The 21,235-nt window shown below is 38.1% G+C and overlaps 1 protein-coding gene across 2 annotated transcripts; it reads left to right on the top strand.

Annotated features, from left to right (window-relative positions):
* LOC109849998 (zinc finger CCCH domain-containing protein 62-like) lies at positions 11,584-16,250 on the top strand. 2 transcript variants are annotated; one of them, XM_020419894.1, is made up of 11 exons: positions 11,584-11,882; positions 11,976-12,094; positions 12,449-12,563; positions 13,212-13,330; positions 13,800-13,914; positions 14,004-14,065; positions 14,399-14,450; positions 14,550-14,661; positions 14,750-14,848; positions 14,952-15,079; positions 15,381-16,250. In XM_020419894.1, exons 1-11 carry the CDS (start codon positions 11,701-11,703, stop codon positions 16,015-16,017), a joined length of 1,740 nt encoding a protein of 579 aa, XP_020275483.1. In that variant the 5' UTR covers positions 11,584-11,700; the 3' UTR covers positions 16,018-16,250. The 2 variants fall into 2 exon arrangements, with proteins under 2 accessions (XP_020275483.1, XP_020275484.1); XM_020419895.1 differs by lacking the exons at positions 13,212-13,330; positions 13,800-13,914 and having other exon boundaries at positions 11,585-11,882.

Raw genomic sequence — 21,235 nt, 5'->3', positions numbered from 1 at the left:
CCCCCCCCCCCCACCACCCACCCACGCCTTCATGCTGAAAAGGCTACATAGCACTTAAATGTCATATAGCTTCACTCACTTAGTACTTATATACCCTCACCTGTCTTTTGCAGTATTTATGCCCCTAGTTGTTTAAGATTGGCAACACTATATAGCAAAATTGAGATGAAAATTTTCATATTTGCATAACATAAGGTGCTAGCATGCAATTTTGAAAAACACGAGGCACATAAATGTTTGTGAAAGTGAAGGTATCTAAATGCAAAGTGAGTGAAACTGTATGGTATTTTAAGTGCAATTCAGCCTCGAGAAAACCGTGATATTTGATGTAAATTCATTTGGTTCCTCTTTATTTAGATTTAGTATCGGAGGAATTGTTGTGTACTAACTGCAAATCTCTCTGTATGAGAGATAATGCTCACATATCTCTGTAGGACAAAGGGAAATTCACTCAAATGAATGAAACTATATTTCTGACACACCGATAGTGTGAAACTTCTGGTGTAATATTTTGCAGGTTATGGCATGATTCACACAATTTTACATATTGTTATGTAAGGTGAATATTGCCATCTAGTTTTGATAGTCAATGTTCGACTCGGCAGGTTGAATACTGTGGGTTTCTTTCAAACGTATTTAAAGGTGAAGCAGAACAACTGAATGCATTACACAGACATGTACTGGTTTTTGAGGAGTATTAGCTCTCGAGGATGTCTTGGAGAGTATGCTAGGATGGTTAAATGCATAATTTTGGAGATGAAGCAGAACAATTGAACGCATATGTCCAACAAGATTCATATTATTGTATTTCCTTTGTAGGATCTGTCTATTTTATTGGATTTAAATTTGGAGTTAGTCTATATGAGGTAAATGATCTGAGTTTTTTAAAAGGGAAAAAAAATCTTATAATTAACTTTAATAATGACTTTTTCCCCCCACAGAATGAAAATAATATGTTTTTAAGAGAATGAACTAAAATTTGAGAATATGACTTTTTGGGCAGAATTGGCGCAGGTCCCAGCTGAACTTATCAATTTTATTTGTTGATGGTAAGAATAGCTATTAAAATCTTAGAAAAGGAGGGGCTCCCGAAAACTTTTGAACATGTGAACAAGCAGGACATTTGAGAATATGTTAACTAGTAATTACTTAAGATTTAATAAAATCAACTAACCAATCATATGAATCTAGATAGTGATATAGAAGGGGGATGTGCATGGCTTAGTGTATCCACCCACCAACCCACTTTAGGGCTAGATTCTTTCAATTGCTTGCATTTCAAAGCCATGATATTCTTCTCACACCACCATGATGCATCTTAGTTGTAGTATAGCAAGAGACAGGAACATCAAATTATTGTCCAAGGAAAAAGTGGATAAAGGGACATATGACTTTATGAAGGCATGATACTATTACATAAGCTAAAGCGATATGATCTATATTGGATGAAAAATTCCTCAATGACCCAAAATATGGGACCAATAGAGGGGACAAGTGAGGTGTCTCCCACCTATTGGATAATGAGTTGGCCATCATTAATGTTGGCCAACTCATTATCCAATAGGAGGGAGACACATCACTTGTCCCCTCTATTGGTCCCATATTTTGGGTCCCTGTAGCAAAGCTCATATTGGATCTTAACAATGATATTCGTGGACAAACAAATCTATATTTATATCTATACTACATATAAAAGAGGATTGGGGTGCAAAAACTTTTGATTTCCCCTTTTACCCCTATTAAATTTGATAATTTCAATTTTACTTTAATTATTTTCTTTATTTAATTTATCTCTCATTGAGTCTTAAATTAATTAAATTAAAAATCATCATAATAACGAGATTTAATTAGTTTCTTAGGCTCTTAGAGATTCCATAACTTAATTAAATGCATATGTTATGGATCTAATTAATTAACCACTCTTTCATTTTCCTTTACATAACCTCTTTTTTCATCTCTACACTATAAATTATGGTCATCCATTCTTTTCAATCTACCACATCACCTACTAAGCCAAATTCCTACACCAACGTAATGGTTTATGGAATATGTTATATGAAAAGTTTACCAAATGATTGATAGTGTATGTGGCTTTTATATGTATGTGCACGTGAATACATTGGATAATATTTGTTACATAGTTTGCAGACTTAAAGATTTATTTTTTATGGAGTTGAAGACTATGTCTCATGTTTAATTTAGCTCTTGATTTGTATTTTGTCTCTTGGATCCTTGAAAAAGAGAGGATAATAGACTATAGAAAGATTATTATTTTGAAGTATTGATATTTAAGAGCATGCATAAATCTGATTTGGGAGCCAGGGTTTGTTTTTAGTGTGTGTATGTGTGTGTTTTTTTTACTGTGGATTAGGTAAAATTCTTATTGATCTTTTAATTCTTAGAATTGAAAGAATGTATACTCTTATTTTTAGAGTTTATGAAAAACTATTTAAATATTTTTCCTCCTTGCACAATGTTATAAGGAGATTTTCGTGCTATTTATCATAAGTTGTGCTTTTTATTTTGAATATAGATCATAAGTTGTGCTTTCTTGTTCATTAGATTTACACATGGTTTAATTCTTAACTAATTACTTGGTTCGTATGCACTTTAAGTTCAGAGATGCTATCAACTTATCCAATGCTTTCACTATCTCTTGTCATTTTGATCTTCTTACATTTATTAAGCATCTTTTATGGTCTTTCATTAATAATTATGTTGAATCATAAAACTTTGTCTTCTTTTTTATTAATTACCAATAAGTTCTTTATTCCTATCAACTTTAGCTACAAAGATTAACTAATAAAACATAATGGCTATCTTTCTTCTCCTCATTAAGTAAATCAAAATACAAAAACCTATATATGATATATTTGATTGAATTGCATAAATATTTTGATTTCTTATATGAAATCCAAATTATTTGTCTCTTGATTGAGATTCTTTAATTTGAATTATATAAAATTTCCATTAACTGAGCTATTCAAACAATATCTTTATGACTCTGTTTGGCAAAACTAGCTGAAAGCTATTAAGCTAGCTGAAAGCTATGAAATTATAGCTGAAAGCTGATAGCTGTATAGCTAGCTGATTGACTAGAGCTGTTTGGAAAAAGTAGCTGTACAACTAGCTTAAATTTGTTAAATGACTAAAAAGGAAATGCAATATTATTGATATAAAATTAGAATTATTAGGGGCAAAAATGGAAGAAAAAAATTGGCAGCTCATTCCCAAAGACAAACACTACTTGAGGTAGCTTTCCAAAAGCTACTTGTAAAAGACACAATCTCCAAAATAATCTTCTCCTATTTTTGGTCACCAAACAGCTCTGCTAGCTTATTGACCAAGTCAGTAAGACACAATCTCTTAGATAAGACACAATCTCTTGTTGCCAAACAATGCCTATATCGGTTGTGATTCCGTCTTACTACTATAGCTTTTGTAATTTTACATCTAATAACAATTATCGCTATTCCAACAAGATACTAGATATTTGATATTAATTTTTTTATTTAATGACATCTAATAACAATTATCGCTATTCCAACAAGATACTAGATATTTGATATTAATTTTTTTATTTAATGCCGTTTGTAACTTTCGTGCATGATATATTGAGAATCAATATTCCAAAAGTAAATATCCTATCGTAAGTACATATTTGAGAATCAATAACGTAGAATATATTATTTACTAATACTTCTTAAGCCAAATATGCCACGTGCAACGCACGTGTGGCATACTAGTATATCCAAAGTTTTGATCCACTTCTTAGTATCATACATTTAATGTATATTTTAGCTTGATTAATACATGTAAGTAGCATTAGCAATGTCATTATCATACATTTAAAAATGGTTAGTCGCAAATAGACCCCCTATAGTATTACCTAATTGCAAGTAGGCCTCGCGTAGTTCTATTTGTGTGAATAGTCCCCTTGAGAGAATTTTCCTTTATTTAATTTTTTCTTTATTTTTTATTTTTTACTCTAAAAACATTAAAAATGATTTGTGGAAGCGGATACCCTAAGGTTCTATTAGTGAGGATAGACTCCCAATTGTTTTTTTTCTTTTTCTAGATTTTTAAAAATTGAAAAAGCTCATTAATGGGGCGTACTCGCACTTGTGCCAATACTAGAAGGGATTTATTCGCAAAAATAGAACTCATTCATGACTGAGTGTGATACTATAGGAGGTCTATTAACATTATTGAAGAAGAACTGACCTGTGTGCAGGCGGCGTGGAGGCGACGCGGGTGAAGAGTCGCCTGTTCGAGATCGCAGGCGAGGTGTGAGGCGAGGTTCGATCTCGCCTGCAGGCCAGATGCGGTGAGGCAACTTCGAGCTCGCCTGTAGGCGGGGCTGGACAGGCGAAAGCAAGGTGTCGCCTGTCGTGTGCGTGGGGCTCGAGGTGATCGTGAAGCTCGGCGTGGAGTGGAAGCCAGCTGGTGCCAGCTGGAGGAGGAGCTCGCCTCGCCCTAGGGTTTCCCTATAAAAGGGAAACCCTTGTTCACAATCCGATTAGAGCGAGCAAGGCAGAGAGATTGGCGGCGGAGCTTTGAGAAAGCAGAGCTCTCTCCGATTTGGGATTTAAATCCCTTTCGTTCTCTGTGATTTGGTTTTCCCCTTTTGTCCTCTTCTCATTAATTTGTGGAGAAGGAGTTGGTGTATTTATTTGGGGAAGTTGAGTTATCTAAGAGAGATTGAACAGTGTTTTAAGTTAAAACATTGTTATTGTTTTGAGAAATCTCAAGCTTAAGATCTTCTCTCTTATTTGTAATTTCTTGTGGAATAATAAGAAATTATTTGTGTCGCTCCCGTGGACGTAGGAAAATTGGCGAACAACGTAAAATATCCGTGTTTGTGATTTGCTTGTCATTATTTATTGGATTGTACTCGTGTTGAGTTTGTTAATCTTCTCCGTGCTCACGGACTCGTTCGGTGTGCGAGCATGCTTCCACAAAGGCGCGCAACAATTGGTATCAGAGTTCCAGATTTAAGATCTAGGGTTTTGGCATTGGGTGGAGGAAGATTCAGTTTGGAAGCTTGGTTCTTGGAGTTCTAAGTTTCGGTGGAGATAGCGTTGAGGAGTGCCGTGGTGATCTTGCTTTCCTTGTGTGGTTAGGAGATCAATTTAGAATCCAATTTAGGGTTCAGTTGGGTATCTTCTTAATTCTATCAAAGTTTGAATCTTTCTTTGCAATTCGGAGTTTGTGAATATGGGAAAGCAGCAAGAATATATCGGGTATAGTTTAAGTTGGTTTTCAGAACACTAAGATTAGTGTTGTAAAATATGACGATAAAATTAACTTTGGTTTGTGGATGAGCGACGTACATGACGCGCTCAATGCTCAGAATTTGGAGGAGACCATCATGGTCCAAGAGAGACCACCTAAATATGAAGAGTCGGTATGAGAAAAGATGAATCGAAACACTTGTGGGGTGATCAGGTCCTGTTTGGAACATGAGCTAAAGTATGGTGTGATTAGGGTGATGTCTACAATGAAGATGTGGGAGATTCTCAACAATAAGTACTTTACGAAGAGTGTTAAGAACCGATTGCATTTGCTGCGTAGATTATTCAGATTTCTGATGTCCCGAGGCACCTCACTAGCGGTTCATGTGAACAACTACACTAAGTTGTTATCGGACTTGGCGAATGTTGATGAGAAGATATCGGATGAGTACAAGGTGATTATTTTGTTGGGCTCCTTACCGGATGAGGAGTATGATACCTTCATGCTCACTCTGTTGAATGAAAGGTCTTCTATCAGCTATAGTAAAGTTACTAACGCTTTGACGAATTATGATTTGAGGAGGAAGGATAAGGAGACTTCCCGTGCTAGTACTTCAGGAGAGGTCTTGTCGATGAGAGGTGGCAATAGAGGAAGGTCAAAGTTAAGAGGCCATCACTAGCTTGGAAAGAACCAATATGCATTTTGTAAGGAACATGGACATTGAAAAAGAGATTGTCCAAGGATCAAAGAGAAAGAAAATAGTAAGAAAAAGGGCTCGAAGGCCAATGAGGTGAATGTTGCAAAAGGCGATGATTCCGATGATTCGAACTTTTCTCTTTTGATTACTCCAGAGATGAACCATTTGGATGCATCGGATTGGATGCTTGATTCTGGCGCTACTTATCATGTGACTCCTAGGCGAGATTGGTTTTCATCATTTGAGAGACTCGATGGGGGTGTTGTTGTCATGGGAAATGATTAATCCTGTGGTATTTGTGGGATAGGTACCGTGCGGATTCAGATGCACGATGGAGTAGTTCGTGAGTTGAAAGAGGTGAGATTCGTTCATCAGCTGAAGAAGAATCTTATCTCAGTTGGAGCTTTGGAGGCGAAGGGATTCAAGGTGACCTTTGAGGACGCTGTAGCAAAGGTTACTAAGGGATCCTTGGTGGTGATGAAGGGAGTCCGTAGTAGGAATTTATATTATCTGAAGGGGAGTACCGAGGTTGGCCAGGTTGCTTCAGCTATTTTAGAGGTGGACATGAGCAGACTTTGATACTACAGGTTAGGGCACACAGGAGAAAAGTCACTGCAGGCTTTGTGCAAGCAGAGACTATTGAAGGGAGCCAAGAGTGGAAAAATTGAGTTCTGTAAGCATTGTGTTCTTAGCAAGAAGACGAAGGTGAAGTTCGAGACTGTCATTCATAGGACGAGTGACATCCTAGATTACGTGCACACAGACATTTGGGGTCCCACCAAGACTGCATCACTTGGTGGTCGATATTGGTTCATCACTTTTGTAGATGACTATTCTAGACGTTGTTAGGTGTACACCATGACGAAGAAGAGCGAAGTCTTATATATATTTGTGGAGTGGAGGAAGAGATTTGAACTGCAGACTGGGAGAAAGATCAAGACGTTGCGATCCGACAACGGTGGTGAGTATACTTCTGACCCCTTTCAGCAGCTATGTCGAGACGAGGGCATAGAAATGTACTTCACAGTTAGTCATACACCGTAGCAAAATGGGATGGCAGAGAGGTTGAATCGGTCTTTACTGGAGAAAATCTGATGCTTATTATCGCAAAGTGGTTTGGAGAAGATCTTTTGGACTGAGGCATTATCATATATGAGCCACCTCATTAACAGGCTACCTTCATCTGTGATTGGGGGGAAAACCCCTATGGAGATGTGGTCGGGAAAGTCAGCACATGACTATGACCAGCTTAAGGTATTTGGGTGCCCTGCATTTTATCATGTGAGAACAGATAAATTAGAATATCGAGCTAGGAAGGCTATATTTGTAGGATTCAAGCGTGATATCAAGGGGTACAAGCTATGGGATCCAGTTGATAGGAAGATTGTGTTGAGTAGGGACGTCATGTTCGATGAGGCTTCTACCTTAAAGTTTTCCATCTCTTATCAGGTGGAGAGCGACCCGATGAAAGAGATATCGCAGATGGTGAAGATCGATACAGCTCCACATTATCCAGATGGTATAGTATCCATTAGAGTGCCGACTGAGGTGACGCCAGACGAGCACGATGACGACAAGGTGGATACGGGTACAGATGTGTAGGATCAGGGACCGACGGCTCAGGTTCAGGAATCGATTACGGTTCAGAGATAGAGGAGAGACATACGAACGCGAGCATGGTATACCGACACAGTAGTTGCGTATGCACTTACGGTAAAGAGTATCGATGAGTTGGTACCTACTACATTTAGAGAGGTCGAGCAGAGTTCGAAGGCTGATTCGTGGCAGGTAGCTATGCAGGAGGAGATGAAGTCTCTTTATAAGAACGATACATGGGAGCTTGTTCAGCTTCCAAAGGGGCGGAAGGCGATTGGTTGCAAGTGGGTATACACGAAGAAGGAGGGCATTGAAGGCACTCCAGTGAGGTTCAAAGCTAGGTTGGTTGCGAATGGTTATGCACAGGAGGAAGGTATTGACTACAATGAGGTTTTCTCTCCGGTGGTGAAGCACTCTTCGATTTGAATTTTGCTAGCTTTGGTGGCACAGTATGGATTGGAGTTAGATCAGTTGGATGTGAAGACGACATTTCTTCATGGTGATCTTGATGAAGAAATATATATAACTCAGCCATTGGGATTCCGAGTTGCAGGGAAGGAAAACCTGGTTTGTAGGTTAAAGAAATCGCTATACGGTTTGAAATAGTCTCCTCGACAATGGTATAGGCGATTTGATGGTTTTATGATTGGTCATTCGTACACTCGGAGCCAGTTTGATCCTTACGTGTATTTTTGCAAGTTGAAAGGAGGTGCATACATCTATTTGTTGCTTTATGTCGATGATATATTGGTTGCCTCTATTTTCAGGTCTTCTATAGATGAGTTGAAGGCACAACTTTTAAATGAGTTTGAGATGAAGGATTTGGGAGAGGCTAAGTGCATTTTGGGGATGGAAATCGGTAGAGACAAAGAGAATGATAGAATTTGTTTGACTCAGATAGCTTATCTGAAGAAGGTTCTACAGTGATTTAACGTTAGCATGGAAACGAAGCCTGTTAGTATACCCTTGGGGGCCCATTTGAAGCTTTTAGCTGATCTTTCACCAAAGTCAGTTAAAGATAGAGAGTTGATGTTGAAGACTCCATATACAAGCGCAGCTGGAAGCTTGATGTACACGATGGTATGTACGAGGCCAGATTTGTCACAGGCGGTGAGCATGGTTTTGAGATACATGCACGATCCTGGAGTGGGTCATTAGGACGCCGTGAAATGGATCTTGAGGTACATTAGAGGTACGCTTAATGTTGGTTTGGTTTATGAGCGGGACACTAGAGGTGAGTAGTTGTGCATTGGTTATGTTGATTCGGATTATGCCGAAGATTTGGATAAGCGTCTACTACTACGGGGTATGTGTTTACTTTGACCCGTACGCCGGTGTGTTGGAGATGCACCTAACAGTCTATGGTGGCTTTGTCTACGATGAAGGTAGAGTATATGGCAATTACGGAGGCTATTAAGGAGGCTATTTGTCTTCGAGGACTTTTGGAGGAACTTGGTATATCGCAGCAGTCCTTCACTATTCATTATGATAGCATGAGTGCTATCTATTTGGCGAAAAATCAGGTTTTTCATTCGAGAACGAAGCACATTGACGTTCGTTATCACTTCGTTCGGGATGTTCTTGAAGATGGAGATGTGGAGATAGTGAAGGTCCACATGAAGGATAATCCGACGGATATGCTCACAAAGGTGGTTCAGAGTAACAAGTTTGATCATTATCGAAACTTGTTACACATTCATGATTGTTGAGGCCGTTGGCGGCCATTTGACAGAACTACGATTAGCTTGATCCTAGTCAGAGGGTACGTAGGTAGCCATGGTATAATGGTGCAGCTGTTTTGGGCCTGGTTGGCATTAGTGGGGTTCTTCTGGTGTTCGTCCAAAATTCTCGGCGTGGAGTGGAAGCCAGCTGGAGGAGGAGCTCGCCTCACCCTAAGGTTTCCCTATAAAAGGGAAACCCTTGTTCACAATCCGATTAGAGCGAGCAAGGCAGAGAGATTGGCGGCGGAGCTTTGAGAAAGCACAGCTCTCTCCGATTTGGGATTTAAATCCCTTTCGTTCTCTGTGATTTGGTTTTCCCCTTTTGTCCTCTTCTCATTCTTCCGCTGTCTTGTTGGTTGGCTACAGAAGAAGGAAATACCTGTAATCTTCAAGCACAAGAAAAGTGAATTTAACAATCTATAAAGGAAAAGGAAACACAAATAATACAATAAATAAGTTATACAATTATATTCAACAAAAATTCAGAACTTTCATTGACTGATTAAACAGAAGGATTAGTACGTTGATCATTTTAACACGTTTGGAAGGTTAAGGAAGGGTAAACCCTCTTTTAACTCTTCACTTAACCTCTTGCCAAATAGACCCTTATGTTTACCTAGAGAAGTCTCGGTTTTTTTTAATAACCCGGCCTAGAATCGAGGCTAAGACCCAAGGTGTTTTTTGGAGACTTTGATACCCTAAAGTTTACACCTATTAACTTTGATACCCCCATACTTTTTTTTGACACTTTGATACCAAACTTTATACATTTGTTAACTTTCATGTCCCAAAGAATTCACATTTTTTTAACTTTGATATCTCAAAATATACACATTTCTTAACTATGATACCTAAAGCTTTGGGTATCAAAGTGTCAAAAATAAAACTTTAGGCATCAAAGTTAAGAAGATATAAACTTCAAAAGCATCAGGAAAAAAGGTTAAGGCATCAATTTAAAAAAACGTAAAAGTTACGGTAGTAAAGTGTCAAAAAACTTTAGGGTGTTAGAGTTGAAAGGTGTAATTTTTAGAGTACAAAAGTGCAACTAACCTTTTTTTTTCTAAACAAAATGAGTTTTATGAGAGAAATCATAATTAAGAGGTATGGAAGGACCAAATCGCAAGACCCCTCAGGCGTTGAGGTGCCGTTTGGCAAAGGGTTAAGTGAGAGGTTAATGAGATTTAACCCCTTCTTAACTCTTCTTAACCTCTCACTTAACCTGCTAAACAAAAAAAATTTATATAAGGGTTAAAGTGAGTTAACACTCTATAATTTGCCAAACACAAAATATATAGAAATGTTAAACTAACCCCTCTAGAGCGATTAAAATGAGTTAACCCCTCAAAATGAGAGGTTTACTAATTCTCCTATTTAGAAGGATTAAAAGCTAACCCCTCTAATTATAAAGAAAATAGTTAAAATCCTTGTTATTCCCAAACACAAAAAATGATCATAAAGGTTAAAATAAAACTCATATAACGGGTTAATAATTTAGTCATTCGGATTACCGATTGGGCTAGCTATGTTAATCCCTCTTCATTAAATTGCTGAGATGATAGGGACTAATATGGAATTATTATTTGAGGGACTAAGGGGCTGTTTGTTTGCCTAAAAAAGAGGGAAATCAAAGAAAAGAAAACCTATTTCTAAGAAAAATAGGTTTTGAGACTGTTTGGTTGGCTAAAAAAAAAGAAGGAAATCAAAGAAATAGAGATGAGATGAGATGAGTTGTCACATTATTATAGGATGATGTGAGTGATTTTTAAAAAAAACTTGTTTTGATGTTGTTTGGTTGGCGGAAAAAATAAGAAAATGAATTATAAGAAACCTATTTCTTGTATTAGGTTGTTTTCTTTTGTTTGGTTATTTCTTAAAAATAAGAAAATAGATGAGATGAGATGAGTTTTCATTATATTATTGGATGATGTGACCCACACTTAAGGAAATTATTTTCCTAGCTTTTTTGGGAGGAAAACAAAGAAATGAAATGTTAATGAGATGAGATGAGTTGTCATAATCTTATTGGATGATATGAATGATTTTTAAATATGAGATGAGATGAGTTGAGTGATGTTGTGGATGAAAATAATATTTTATTAGATGTGGTGGATGTGATGGATGAGTTGTTGGATGAAAATAATATTTTATTAGATATGGTGGATGAGTTGTTGGATAAAAATAATATTTTATTAGATATTGTGGGTGAGTTTTAGGGATGAAAATGTGTGAAATTGTACTTTTTGAGATTTCTTGGTTTTCATTTCTATTTTTTGTTTTTTTAGGAAATAACCAAATAGGCCCTAACACTAAATAGCCCCAAAAAATTGCAATTCAAATTTCAAATACAGACGAAAGCGGTCATCTCCCAAACATAAAATCTCCCCAAAAATACCGCAATCTCCCTCTTCTCTCCCCAGAAAAACCCAAGTCCATCAGTTTCCGATCAATCTCATGGCCAATATCAAGCTCAAAACATCAACACAAGAAGAATTAGAAATACCCGAAGAAGATAGAGAGCCTCGATTCGATGATTTCTGCTCTCCCGATGACTCGGGCGAGGATCCAACCTTTGATATAGTCGAAGAAACACGGTCGAAGTTTTCCAAGATCTCTGTCAAGAAATCTAGGCCTCGGTTGTTGTTAGATTCTTGATTTTCAATGAAAATGAATGTTGGGTTTTGATGGGTTTGAGTTTTGAGCTGATGGGTGTCCTTGGTTTTGGGCAGGAAAGCTAAAAATATGGATCTTGAAAGCGAAGATGGTGAAGAGTCATTTGCAGTTGAGATTCCGGAGCTCAATGAGAAGGATGAGAAGTGCTTTGAGAAGGTGGAAGAGCTCATAAAAGGTAATTCCATCGAATTCTGTTTTCTATTTTTTTTTTATATGAGGCTTAAAATGTTAGCTGGTGAAGACTTTTATTAAAGAGGAAAAATGACGCTTTGATACTCAAAATTTTAAAGTTGTTTCCATCACTCTAAAGCATTGAAAGAAGAGTATGAACATCACTTGACAGGAAACCAATTAATTTCATTATTTGTTGATGGTCTCGAATAAAAGGTCAGTGCTTTGATAAATTTGTTTGGTCCGCCAACACCATATGTATTTTTCTCAGTTATCTGTTTGCATAAGATGACTTATCATACAATTCTTTATATTTGATATCCTGATCCTAACAAATATCATGTTATTGCTGGGACAGATGACCATTTGGAAAAATTAAAACTGGAGCAATGCAAGGTTTATTTGAGGAAATATGGGTTGAGACTAACTGGAACCAAAGGCATCCTCATTGACCGCATCAAAGAGCATCTTGAGTAATATTCCTTTGCTATTCTTTTAGCATGTGCATGTACTTATAGTATATCTGTTGACGCCTGTGGCTAAATCTGGAATAAAACAGGTAAATTTGTTAGATAGCTGAAGTGTTATATTTTTAAACTTTTTCAAGTTTAGCTACTGTGCATTTATGAAACGCTGCTTAAAGCAATATTTGGCCTACTCCGGTGCAAGGATCCCAAGGCCAAATTGCTTTCAAGAACAGCAGTACAATACACTGGTGTGCACCGACCAAGTATTGTCAAGATCTCCTCGATCTATAAGACCTTTTGGTCAAGGCAAAGATCTCCTTGATCTGTTAAACCTTACGGTTGTTAAACCCAAATCCATCAGTTTCCGATCAATCTCATGGCCAATATCAAGCTCAAAACATCAACACAAGAAGAATTAGAAATACCTGAAGAAGATAATGGAGAGTTTCGATTCGATGATTTCGGCTCTCCCGATGACTCGGATGAGGATCCAACCTTTGATATAGTCGAAGAAACTCGGTCGAAGTTTTCCAAGATTTCTCTCAAGAAATCTAGGCCTCGGTTGTTGTTAGATTCTTGATTTTCAATGAAAATGAATGTTGGGTTTTGATGGGTTTGAGTTTTGGGCTGATGGGTGTCCTTGATTTTGGGCAGGAAAGCTAAAAATATGGATCTTGAAAGTGAAGACGGTGAAGAGTCATTTGCAGTTGAGATTCCGGAGCTCAATGAGAAGGATGAGAAGTGCTTTGAGAAGGTAGAAGAGCTCATCAAGGGTAATTCCATCGAATTGTGTTTTCTACTTTTTTTTATACAAGGCATAAAATGTTAGCTGGTGAAGATTTTTATTAAAGAGGAGGAAAAGGAAATTTCAAGATGTTGGGTTGTTCTCCTTGGGGGTGTATCTTTTGAGTGCACTTGAAGCTCAAAGTGATAAAATAGTTTCTAAGCGTCATTTTATAGGATGAATCGTGTGGAGAAAAAAAGGAAAAATGACGCTTTGATATTCAAAATTTTAAAGTTGTTTCCATCACTCTAAAGCATTGAGAGAAGAGTATGAACATCACTTGACAGGAAACCAATTAATTTCATTATTTGTTGATGGTAGTGCTTTGATAAATTTGTTTGGTCCGCCAACACCATATGTATTTTTCTCAGTTATCTGGTTGCATAAGATGACTTATCATACAATTCTTTATATTTGATATCCTGATCCTAACAAATATCATGTTATTGCTGGGACAGATGGCCATTTGGAAAAATTAAAACTGGAGCAATGTAAGGTTTATTTGAGGAAATATGGGTTGAGACTAACTGGAACCAAAGGCATCCTCATTGACCGCATCAAAGAGCATCTTGAGTAATATTCCGTTGCTATTCTTTTAGCATGTGCATGTACTTATAGTATATCAACATACATTTTTGAGTAACTAGGATTGTAATTTTCAGGGTAATAAATGGAGGTGGAGAGATGAAATACCCTCGCTCTAGCTTTGTGTTGAATTGCAAAGGTATAGCTATGTTTCATTTCTCTCTCAACATAAGATACAAGCATAACCTAGTACAGTCATCTGTATGCTTTGTCTCAGTATTGAAATACGTGCTCAATAGTATATCTGAATTTCTTAGTATACTTCTTTACTTAGACTCATCAGGGAGGACCATCTTATTCTGACTAAATAGTAACTACACACACAGACATGCACACACGAGCGTGCACACGCGCGTGCGCGCACATGCATGCACACACACACAGACGTGCAGATATATACACAATGCCTGTCTACATTAAATTTCTATAAGTTACTACTATTTCTGAGGTAGACAAATTGTCTTGCTTGTAGGAGATGCCTGCACTGGAGATATCGTCATGTTCGAACAAAATGTCTATGAAATGTAAGATTTCTTGTCCTTATATCCACAATAATTTCGTATCTTTGTTATTTTCCGTACAAATACACCGATTAATATCCTTCTTCTTGAGTATAATGCTAGGTTCAGCATTGCTTCAAGAAGTGCTACAGGTCCCCCATGTGGTACTAGGGTAGTCATAGGGCGTATCGTTAAGGAAAGCTATGGAGCAGCCAAACAACAACATACATTCACAGTAAATTCCTTTAACTTATCATAGAGAAGAATAATAAAATGTTGGATGGCGTAAGTTATTTGATATAAATGCAACATTTAACGTGTAGATAGAAGTTCTGTGGAGTACTGGAGAGAAACCGTTGCCACCTCTTCATCCCCTTTTAATTAAGGGAAGGAACCTCTACAGGCTTAAGACAATGAGGCAGGTGAGTTCACAAAAGTTGAGATTACTTCCCCAGTCAATTTAATTTACACAAACCTTATCTTCTACAAGATGAATTAAGATTGCCTTATTTCCCTAAATTACAGAGATGGGCCGATGAGGAAGAAAGAAGAAAAGTTCTTCAAGAGAAACACTCTAGAGGTTTTGTTGCACGCTGTTCAAGGGAGACTAGGATCAAAGAGAAAGAAATGAGAAAAACGGGTCTCATCAAAAGGTATCATTATATCTTCCTAATGCACCCACCGACAATTAATATATTTCATATTTTACAAGTTATTTCTAGTTAGTTAACACAACTAAAGGAAATCCAATACTTCTTACACTTCACTCATCAAGTTAGCATCATAGTTTTTCCAAAAATAGATTTCCTTCTTTCAATTCATTATATATGAAGAACAGGCTACCAGTTCTGTTAGATAGCATGTACTAAGAAAATATGCTACAATCCAATATCTCTTATTTCCTGCAAAAAAAAAAAAAATAATAATTTGGACAAATTGTGACTTCAATTGCAGGAAGGAGAGCAAGACTGCCAAGCAATCTGAAAATTCTGCTCAAGCTAAGGTTGAACAGCATCATCATCAAGATGAGGAGAACAATGGCATCCTTCAACAGAATATTCAGCGTAACCAGCAGTTCAATCATCAACAGATGAATAAACATCCAATCAACCCAATCGTAAAACAGAATATTCAGCATAATCAGCAGTTCAACCATCAACAGATGAATAAACATCAAATCAACCCAATCCTACAGTGGAATATTCAGCATAATCAGCAGTTCAACCATCAACAAATGAATAAACATCCAGCAAAAAATGTAGTCCAAATCCGAAACATTCAACACCAGCAGCAAGTCCAGCATCTTCAGAAGGAAAACTTTACGAAGCCTCAAGATAGGCCAATGAATGCTGAACCATTGAAATACCAGTTTCATGATAATCGATGTCAATCACACTTCAACAACAACCATGGTCGATATCAGCTGCATCACACAAGCGCGCATCATGAAGTCCATTATAGGCAACCAATAGCAGGCTCGAACTATAACTTACCTAGACAGCAAAATTGGGCACAGCCAAGACAATTGTGTCGGTATTATCATCAAGGAAGTTGCTTTTACGGAGAGAGCTGCAAGTATCTTCATCAATAGCGACTTGGATGAGGGAGAGTATATGGGGTTTTGTTACTTGCCTTAGAAATTGAGTATGGATTGAGTTATAGAATGAATTTTGAATCTTGATTGGAGATGCAACGGTGCATCATTTAAATATTTTATCCAACTTTCTTTTGTGGGTTAAGGTGGGATGTGCCATGGGAATTTATTTTGATAACAGAACTGTTAGATTCAAGCAAGATATATTTTACCAGAGAACCTCGTTATTCTGTCATGTTGTAATTGGTGAGAATACTTTTTTAACGGGACAAAAACAGATTTTGTCTTAAGCTGAAGTTTGGTGGCCCCACCTGACACGGGTCACTATTGTCCAATGACTTTCTTACTTCTATTCATGAAGCACATTTTATGACAACTAGTATAATGAACGTGCATACGTTGTTGTATTAATATTATATTATTTAATAAATTATATATAATTATTAAAAATTATTTTATTGCACTATGATTAATTTTTTTAAGGGTGTCACGCCCCGCTTCCCAAAATACCAGGGAATCGGGACGCGAGCAAGCCCGCAACGTATTAAACTGAGAAGAGATAAGTGCTAAACCCCGTCTTCTCAATCTAATACGCTAAGCGTCAAGAAATACAAACGAAGGCACAGGTCCCCGATCACAGTAATGAGAATATATATAATAAACAACTCAGAACCAAAAGATACATATCACAACTGAAATGATCATCTAGACATAATATTCGGGCCAAACATGCCCTTATACAAACTATCTGAATGAAATACTGGAGAATATAAAATACAACGATCAGGCGGAAATAGGAATGCTAGAAAAGTAAACTAAGGACTAACAGCTGATAAAAGAAATGACTAGGCTTCGGCTTCTTCTGCTCGGTCTTCAGAATACTCCTGCGGGGGATCCTCTGGCTCCTGTACGACTCCGAACTGAACCTGTCCGTCCTCTAAATCTGACGTACACCAGAGAAAACAGGTGTACGTCAGGTGCATGGTGCACGACAAAATCCCAAAAGGAAGAATAGAACGATCGTGCGACCAATGCAATAATGGTAATAACAATAGAAACATACAACTGAAATACTAATAATCTAAATATAATTTACTACTAGAATAGAATAATCATAATAAATCCTATCATGATTCAACCAAGTAACAAGTCGATCATGCAACTAGCGATCAGATTAATCATCCAAGTAACAAGATCATACTAGATGGAATTAATACTTAAAAATCTACAACAAGAGACGTAGTACGTCGAGCGAAATAATCCAAACAAGGAAACCCTCATGTATATACCATATGTCTCGAATTATAGATAATTAAATATTAACCCCGATCTAGGTATGAAAATAAAACATATCTGGTCTGTATCTCACAAGAACTCGTACTCATCCAAGAAACGAGTCATGTAGCTAGCCATCCTATAACAGGTCACTGGTTCACGTCACACACAGAGTCAAAGTTCATATTATCGGATATCTGGTTAACAAATCCCCTACGTGCTTCCAATAGGACTCCACGCAAACCGATTCGGCCTGGTTCGAACTCAAGCCGACCCGGGTGAATATCACATTCACGAACCAAAGTGACGCAACAAACCTTCACCGTGGCCCATCAAACCAACCCCAGTTCGAAACAAACCTAACTGGTGCGAGTCTGGAAGATAAATCAACAACGAAACGATTTCACTGACCAAGTGCGAAACGGTTCACTTGGCACAACAAACTAACCCCAGTGCGAAACGGTTCACTGGTGCGAGCCTGAAAGATACATCAACAGTCTTATCCGATCACATGAACCATGACTTTCTCCATCCCAACTTGAAAAATTCATAATAATCCTTTTTCTAAAATAAATCTTTTTAAAAATATTTATAAATGTCCTAAAATAATTCTTTTTATAAAACTTTCTTAAATTACTGAAATTATTCTAAATTGATACTTATTCTAAAATAAATTCTTTTAAATTATAATTATTCTAAAATAATTCTTTTATCAAATCAACTCTATTAATTTATTATAATTACTCTAAAAATGATTTTTCACCAACATAATTATTATAATTATCTTAAAATGATTATTTTGTCAAATAAATCCTTTAAAAATCATAAATTAATCTAAAATAATTTTATCTTATTTTTATCTTTATAGTATCTATATTCAAAATATTATTTTTAGTATCATTCGTCAAATAAATCCGTACAGGTCATCACAGTATATGTATTACAATGTGAATGGTCATACGTTATTGTCCACAGTCCGTTTCGTTCACGACAGTTCTATACGTTATAGTTCTCAGTCCAATATGTTCACGACAGTTCCGTATTTGTAACGAATAATTATTCGGGTAACGAGTTCATATGCATAATTAATCTGTGATCAAACTAAAATTGTACTGAGCAAGAATAGGGATCTTGCAAGCAGCTAATTAATTCAGAGCGGTCTAAGAATTGAATATCAAGTCAAAGGAGTATCGGGATCTTGCCTACGAATGTCGTCAACTGCAGCGGGGTCGTCGGGTGGTTGCACAGCGTTACGACGGGTTTTGCGGTATCAACGGAAAGTCAATTGGTTAGAATACAAAAGAGAGGTATTAGTAACGATTAGCGATATTCGAAGCGATATAACGAGGTGTAGATAAAGTGCCCAAGTGAAAGGAATATACTGTGTGATAGACAACACGAAGGGCTACGCACCGGCGAATACGGTGGTGGAAACGGAGACCGGAGGTGGCCGGAAAACGCGTGCGAAGTCGGCACAGCGCTGCTGATTTCAGCGAACTGCTTGTCGTCAATCGATGTTTCGGACGATACCGAGAGAGATGGAGAATGAGTTAGAGCGTGATACAAATTGGAGATGATAGGCAACATGTAGGGCTACTAACCGGAGAAGAAATCGACCGAAATGGAGGTCGGAGATGATCGGAAAGTACGCGGGAAGTCGACACAAAACTGCAGAAATCTGCAGTGCAGTTCTTCGCGTTTGGTCGCTGTTCAGGCACGTTTCTTGCTGCTCGGAGCTTTCCTCGCTGTTCGGGCTTGCCGGAGGTGGGAGGAGGTTGCCGGGAGTTGTCGGGAGAGTCTCGGTGGGCTCCGACGGGGCTGACGGGGATCCGGCGGGGCTCCGTGGTCTTGCCGGCAGCTAGGCGAAGCGGCAACGGCAGTTTTCGCCGCTGCTCGCTGCTGGTGGATGCGAGGCAGCACCGGGAAGAGGAGAGGGATCACCGCGGGAAGCAGGGCGGCGTGAGGGGGTGGTGCGGTGACTGGAAGGCTCCGCGCGGGGTAGGAGAGGAGGAGGAAGGCAGCAGCATGGGGGATTCAAGGGGGCTGTTCGTCAAAGGCTCCGCGCGGGGTAGGAGAGGAGGAGGAAGGCAGCAGCATGGGGGATTCAAGGGGGCTGTTCGTCAGAGTTGGTCGGATCTCAAGGAGAGCTGGAGGGGGCGGAAACGAGGACGAAGCGGCGAGGGTCGGTGCGGGTAGAGGAGGCGGTTCTCTTTGGAGAAATGGGGAGAGAGATGAAGATAGAACGAGTGAGGGAGGAGATGGGTTTTCTGTGAGGTTCTCTTGGGTTTCTTGAAGAGGGAGAGAGAGAGGGTGAAGAGAGTGTGTGAACTGAGAGTCTGAGAGATAGAGAAGAGAGTGAGATGGAGGGGATGGTGTTGCGGGTTTTGAGGAAGAGGGAGAGAAATAGAAGAATTTTTCAAAACAGACCCACTCCAATTTTTTTTTCTTAAAACCGACCCGTTTTTTTTTATTTATCAAAACTGACCCGATTTTGTAATTAACAGCTTAATCACCTTCCTAAACAGTCGGGGTTGACAACCCCGACTATTTAGGACCTTAATTTTTAGGGTTTAAGGCTTCTAATTAGGGTTTAACACCTTCCTAAATAGTCGGGGTTGCCAACCCCGACTGTTTAGGATAGTGATTAAGCTGCTAATTACAAAATCGGGTCGGTTTTGATAAATAAAAAAAACGGGTCGGTTTTAAGAAAAAAAAATTGAAATGGGTCTGTTTTGAAAAATTCTTCGAGAGAAATATATAGAGGGGGAGGACGTGAGTGAGAGTGTGAGAGAGAGTGTGAGAGTAACAGAGAGAGATTGAGATGAAGAGAGAGAATGAGACGAAGAGATACAAAGAGAGATGATTGGAGAGAGAGTGAGGGAGACAGGAGAGAGAGAGGCAGGGATTGGTGGGAGATCTCACATACTCCTTTAAAAATAATAATTAAATATGTTAAAATACCAAAAAATTATTTTAACCAGTATCAAAATTTTACGGTCATTACAAAGGGAAAAATGTGTCCAGGTCCCAAAAGTGGGAATTTCGTGTGACTAGCCCCCTGTACTTTGCCCCATGTGGAATAGCCCAAAAAAATGGGCTTTAATGTTTTAAGCCCCCTCCACGTCAGCTTTATACTAAAAGCAGATGGTATTTTACAAAAAAACCGAAACTGCCCTTCTCTTTCTTCCCCAGACGAGTCCTGGAAGTCACTTCTCATTAATGCGATATGATGGTGAAAATGGAGGGAAATTTCCCCCTTTTTTTACTCCATCTAACTAGTTAGTTCTCCATTACTCCTCCTCCTCAGACCAAAATTCTTTCCATAACTCTCTCCATCATGAGCAATAACTAGTTAGTTCTCCATTACTCCTCCTCAGATCAAAATGGCTGAAAAGAACATCATCTGTATTGTCTTTTCGCAGTATAAAGCGGTATTCTTGAAGATTAATTCTTCAACCACCATCTTGGATCTCAAGTTTGATGTGGCAGAGAGGTTAGATCTTCCATACGAGTCATTAATTTTGGCATACGAAGATCAAACAGTTGGAAGCTTAAAATTTCTCATTGAGAACGATGGTGATCTGACGTCTATGGTGGAGCATTGCCACAATCTTGGACTGAAAGAGGTTCACGTGCAAGCTTTTAAAGAAGGAGATGATTCTTCGAATAAACAGGAAAACGAGCAAGTCCGACAAGACATGTAGGTTAACTGTAAAATCAATTAACTTAAGTTCTAATCGTCTTCTTGTTAGTTCTATACTAGGTTTAATTGGACTTCAGTTCTAATGTTTTATTTGTCATTAAGCAGTTCTTTGTTATGCTCCATACTAAAGTTCTAATGTTTTATTTGTCAGTTCTAATCGCTATTTTATTAGTTCTACTAGAGTTATTGCTAGTTCCACTATAGTTCCCATATTGTTAGTCCTAATTGTTATAAATT

Source organism: Asparagus officinalis, chromosome 7 (assembly GCF_001876935.1).
Source record: "Asparagus officinalis chromosome 7, Aspof.V1, whole genome shotgun sequence".
Classification (NCBI taxonomy): domain Eukaryota; kingdom Viridiplantae; phylum Streptophyta; class Magnoliopsida; order Asparagales; family Asparagaceae; genus Asparagus; species Asparagus officinalis.
Note: the sequence above shows the minus strand (reverse complement) of the source record. Positions and strands in the feature narration are given on the sequence as shown.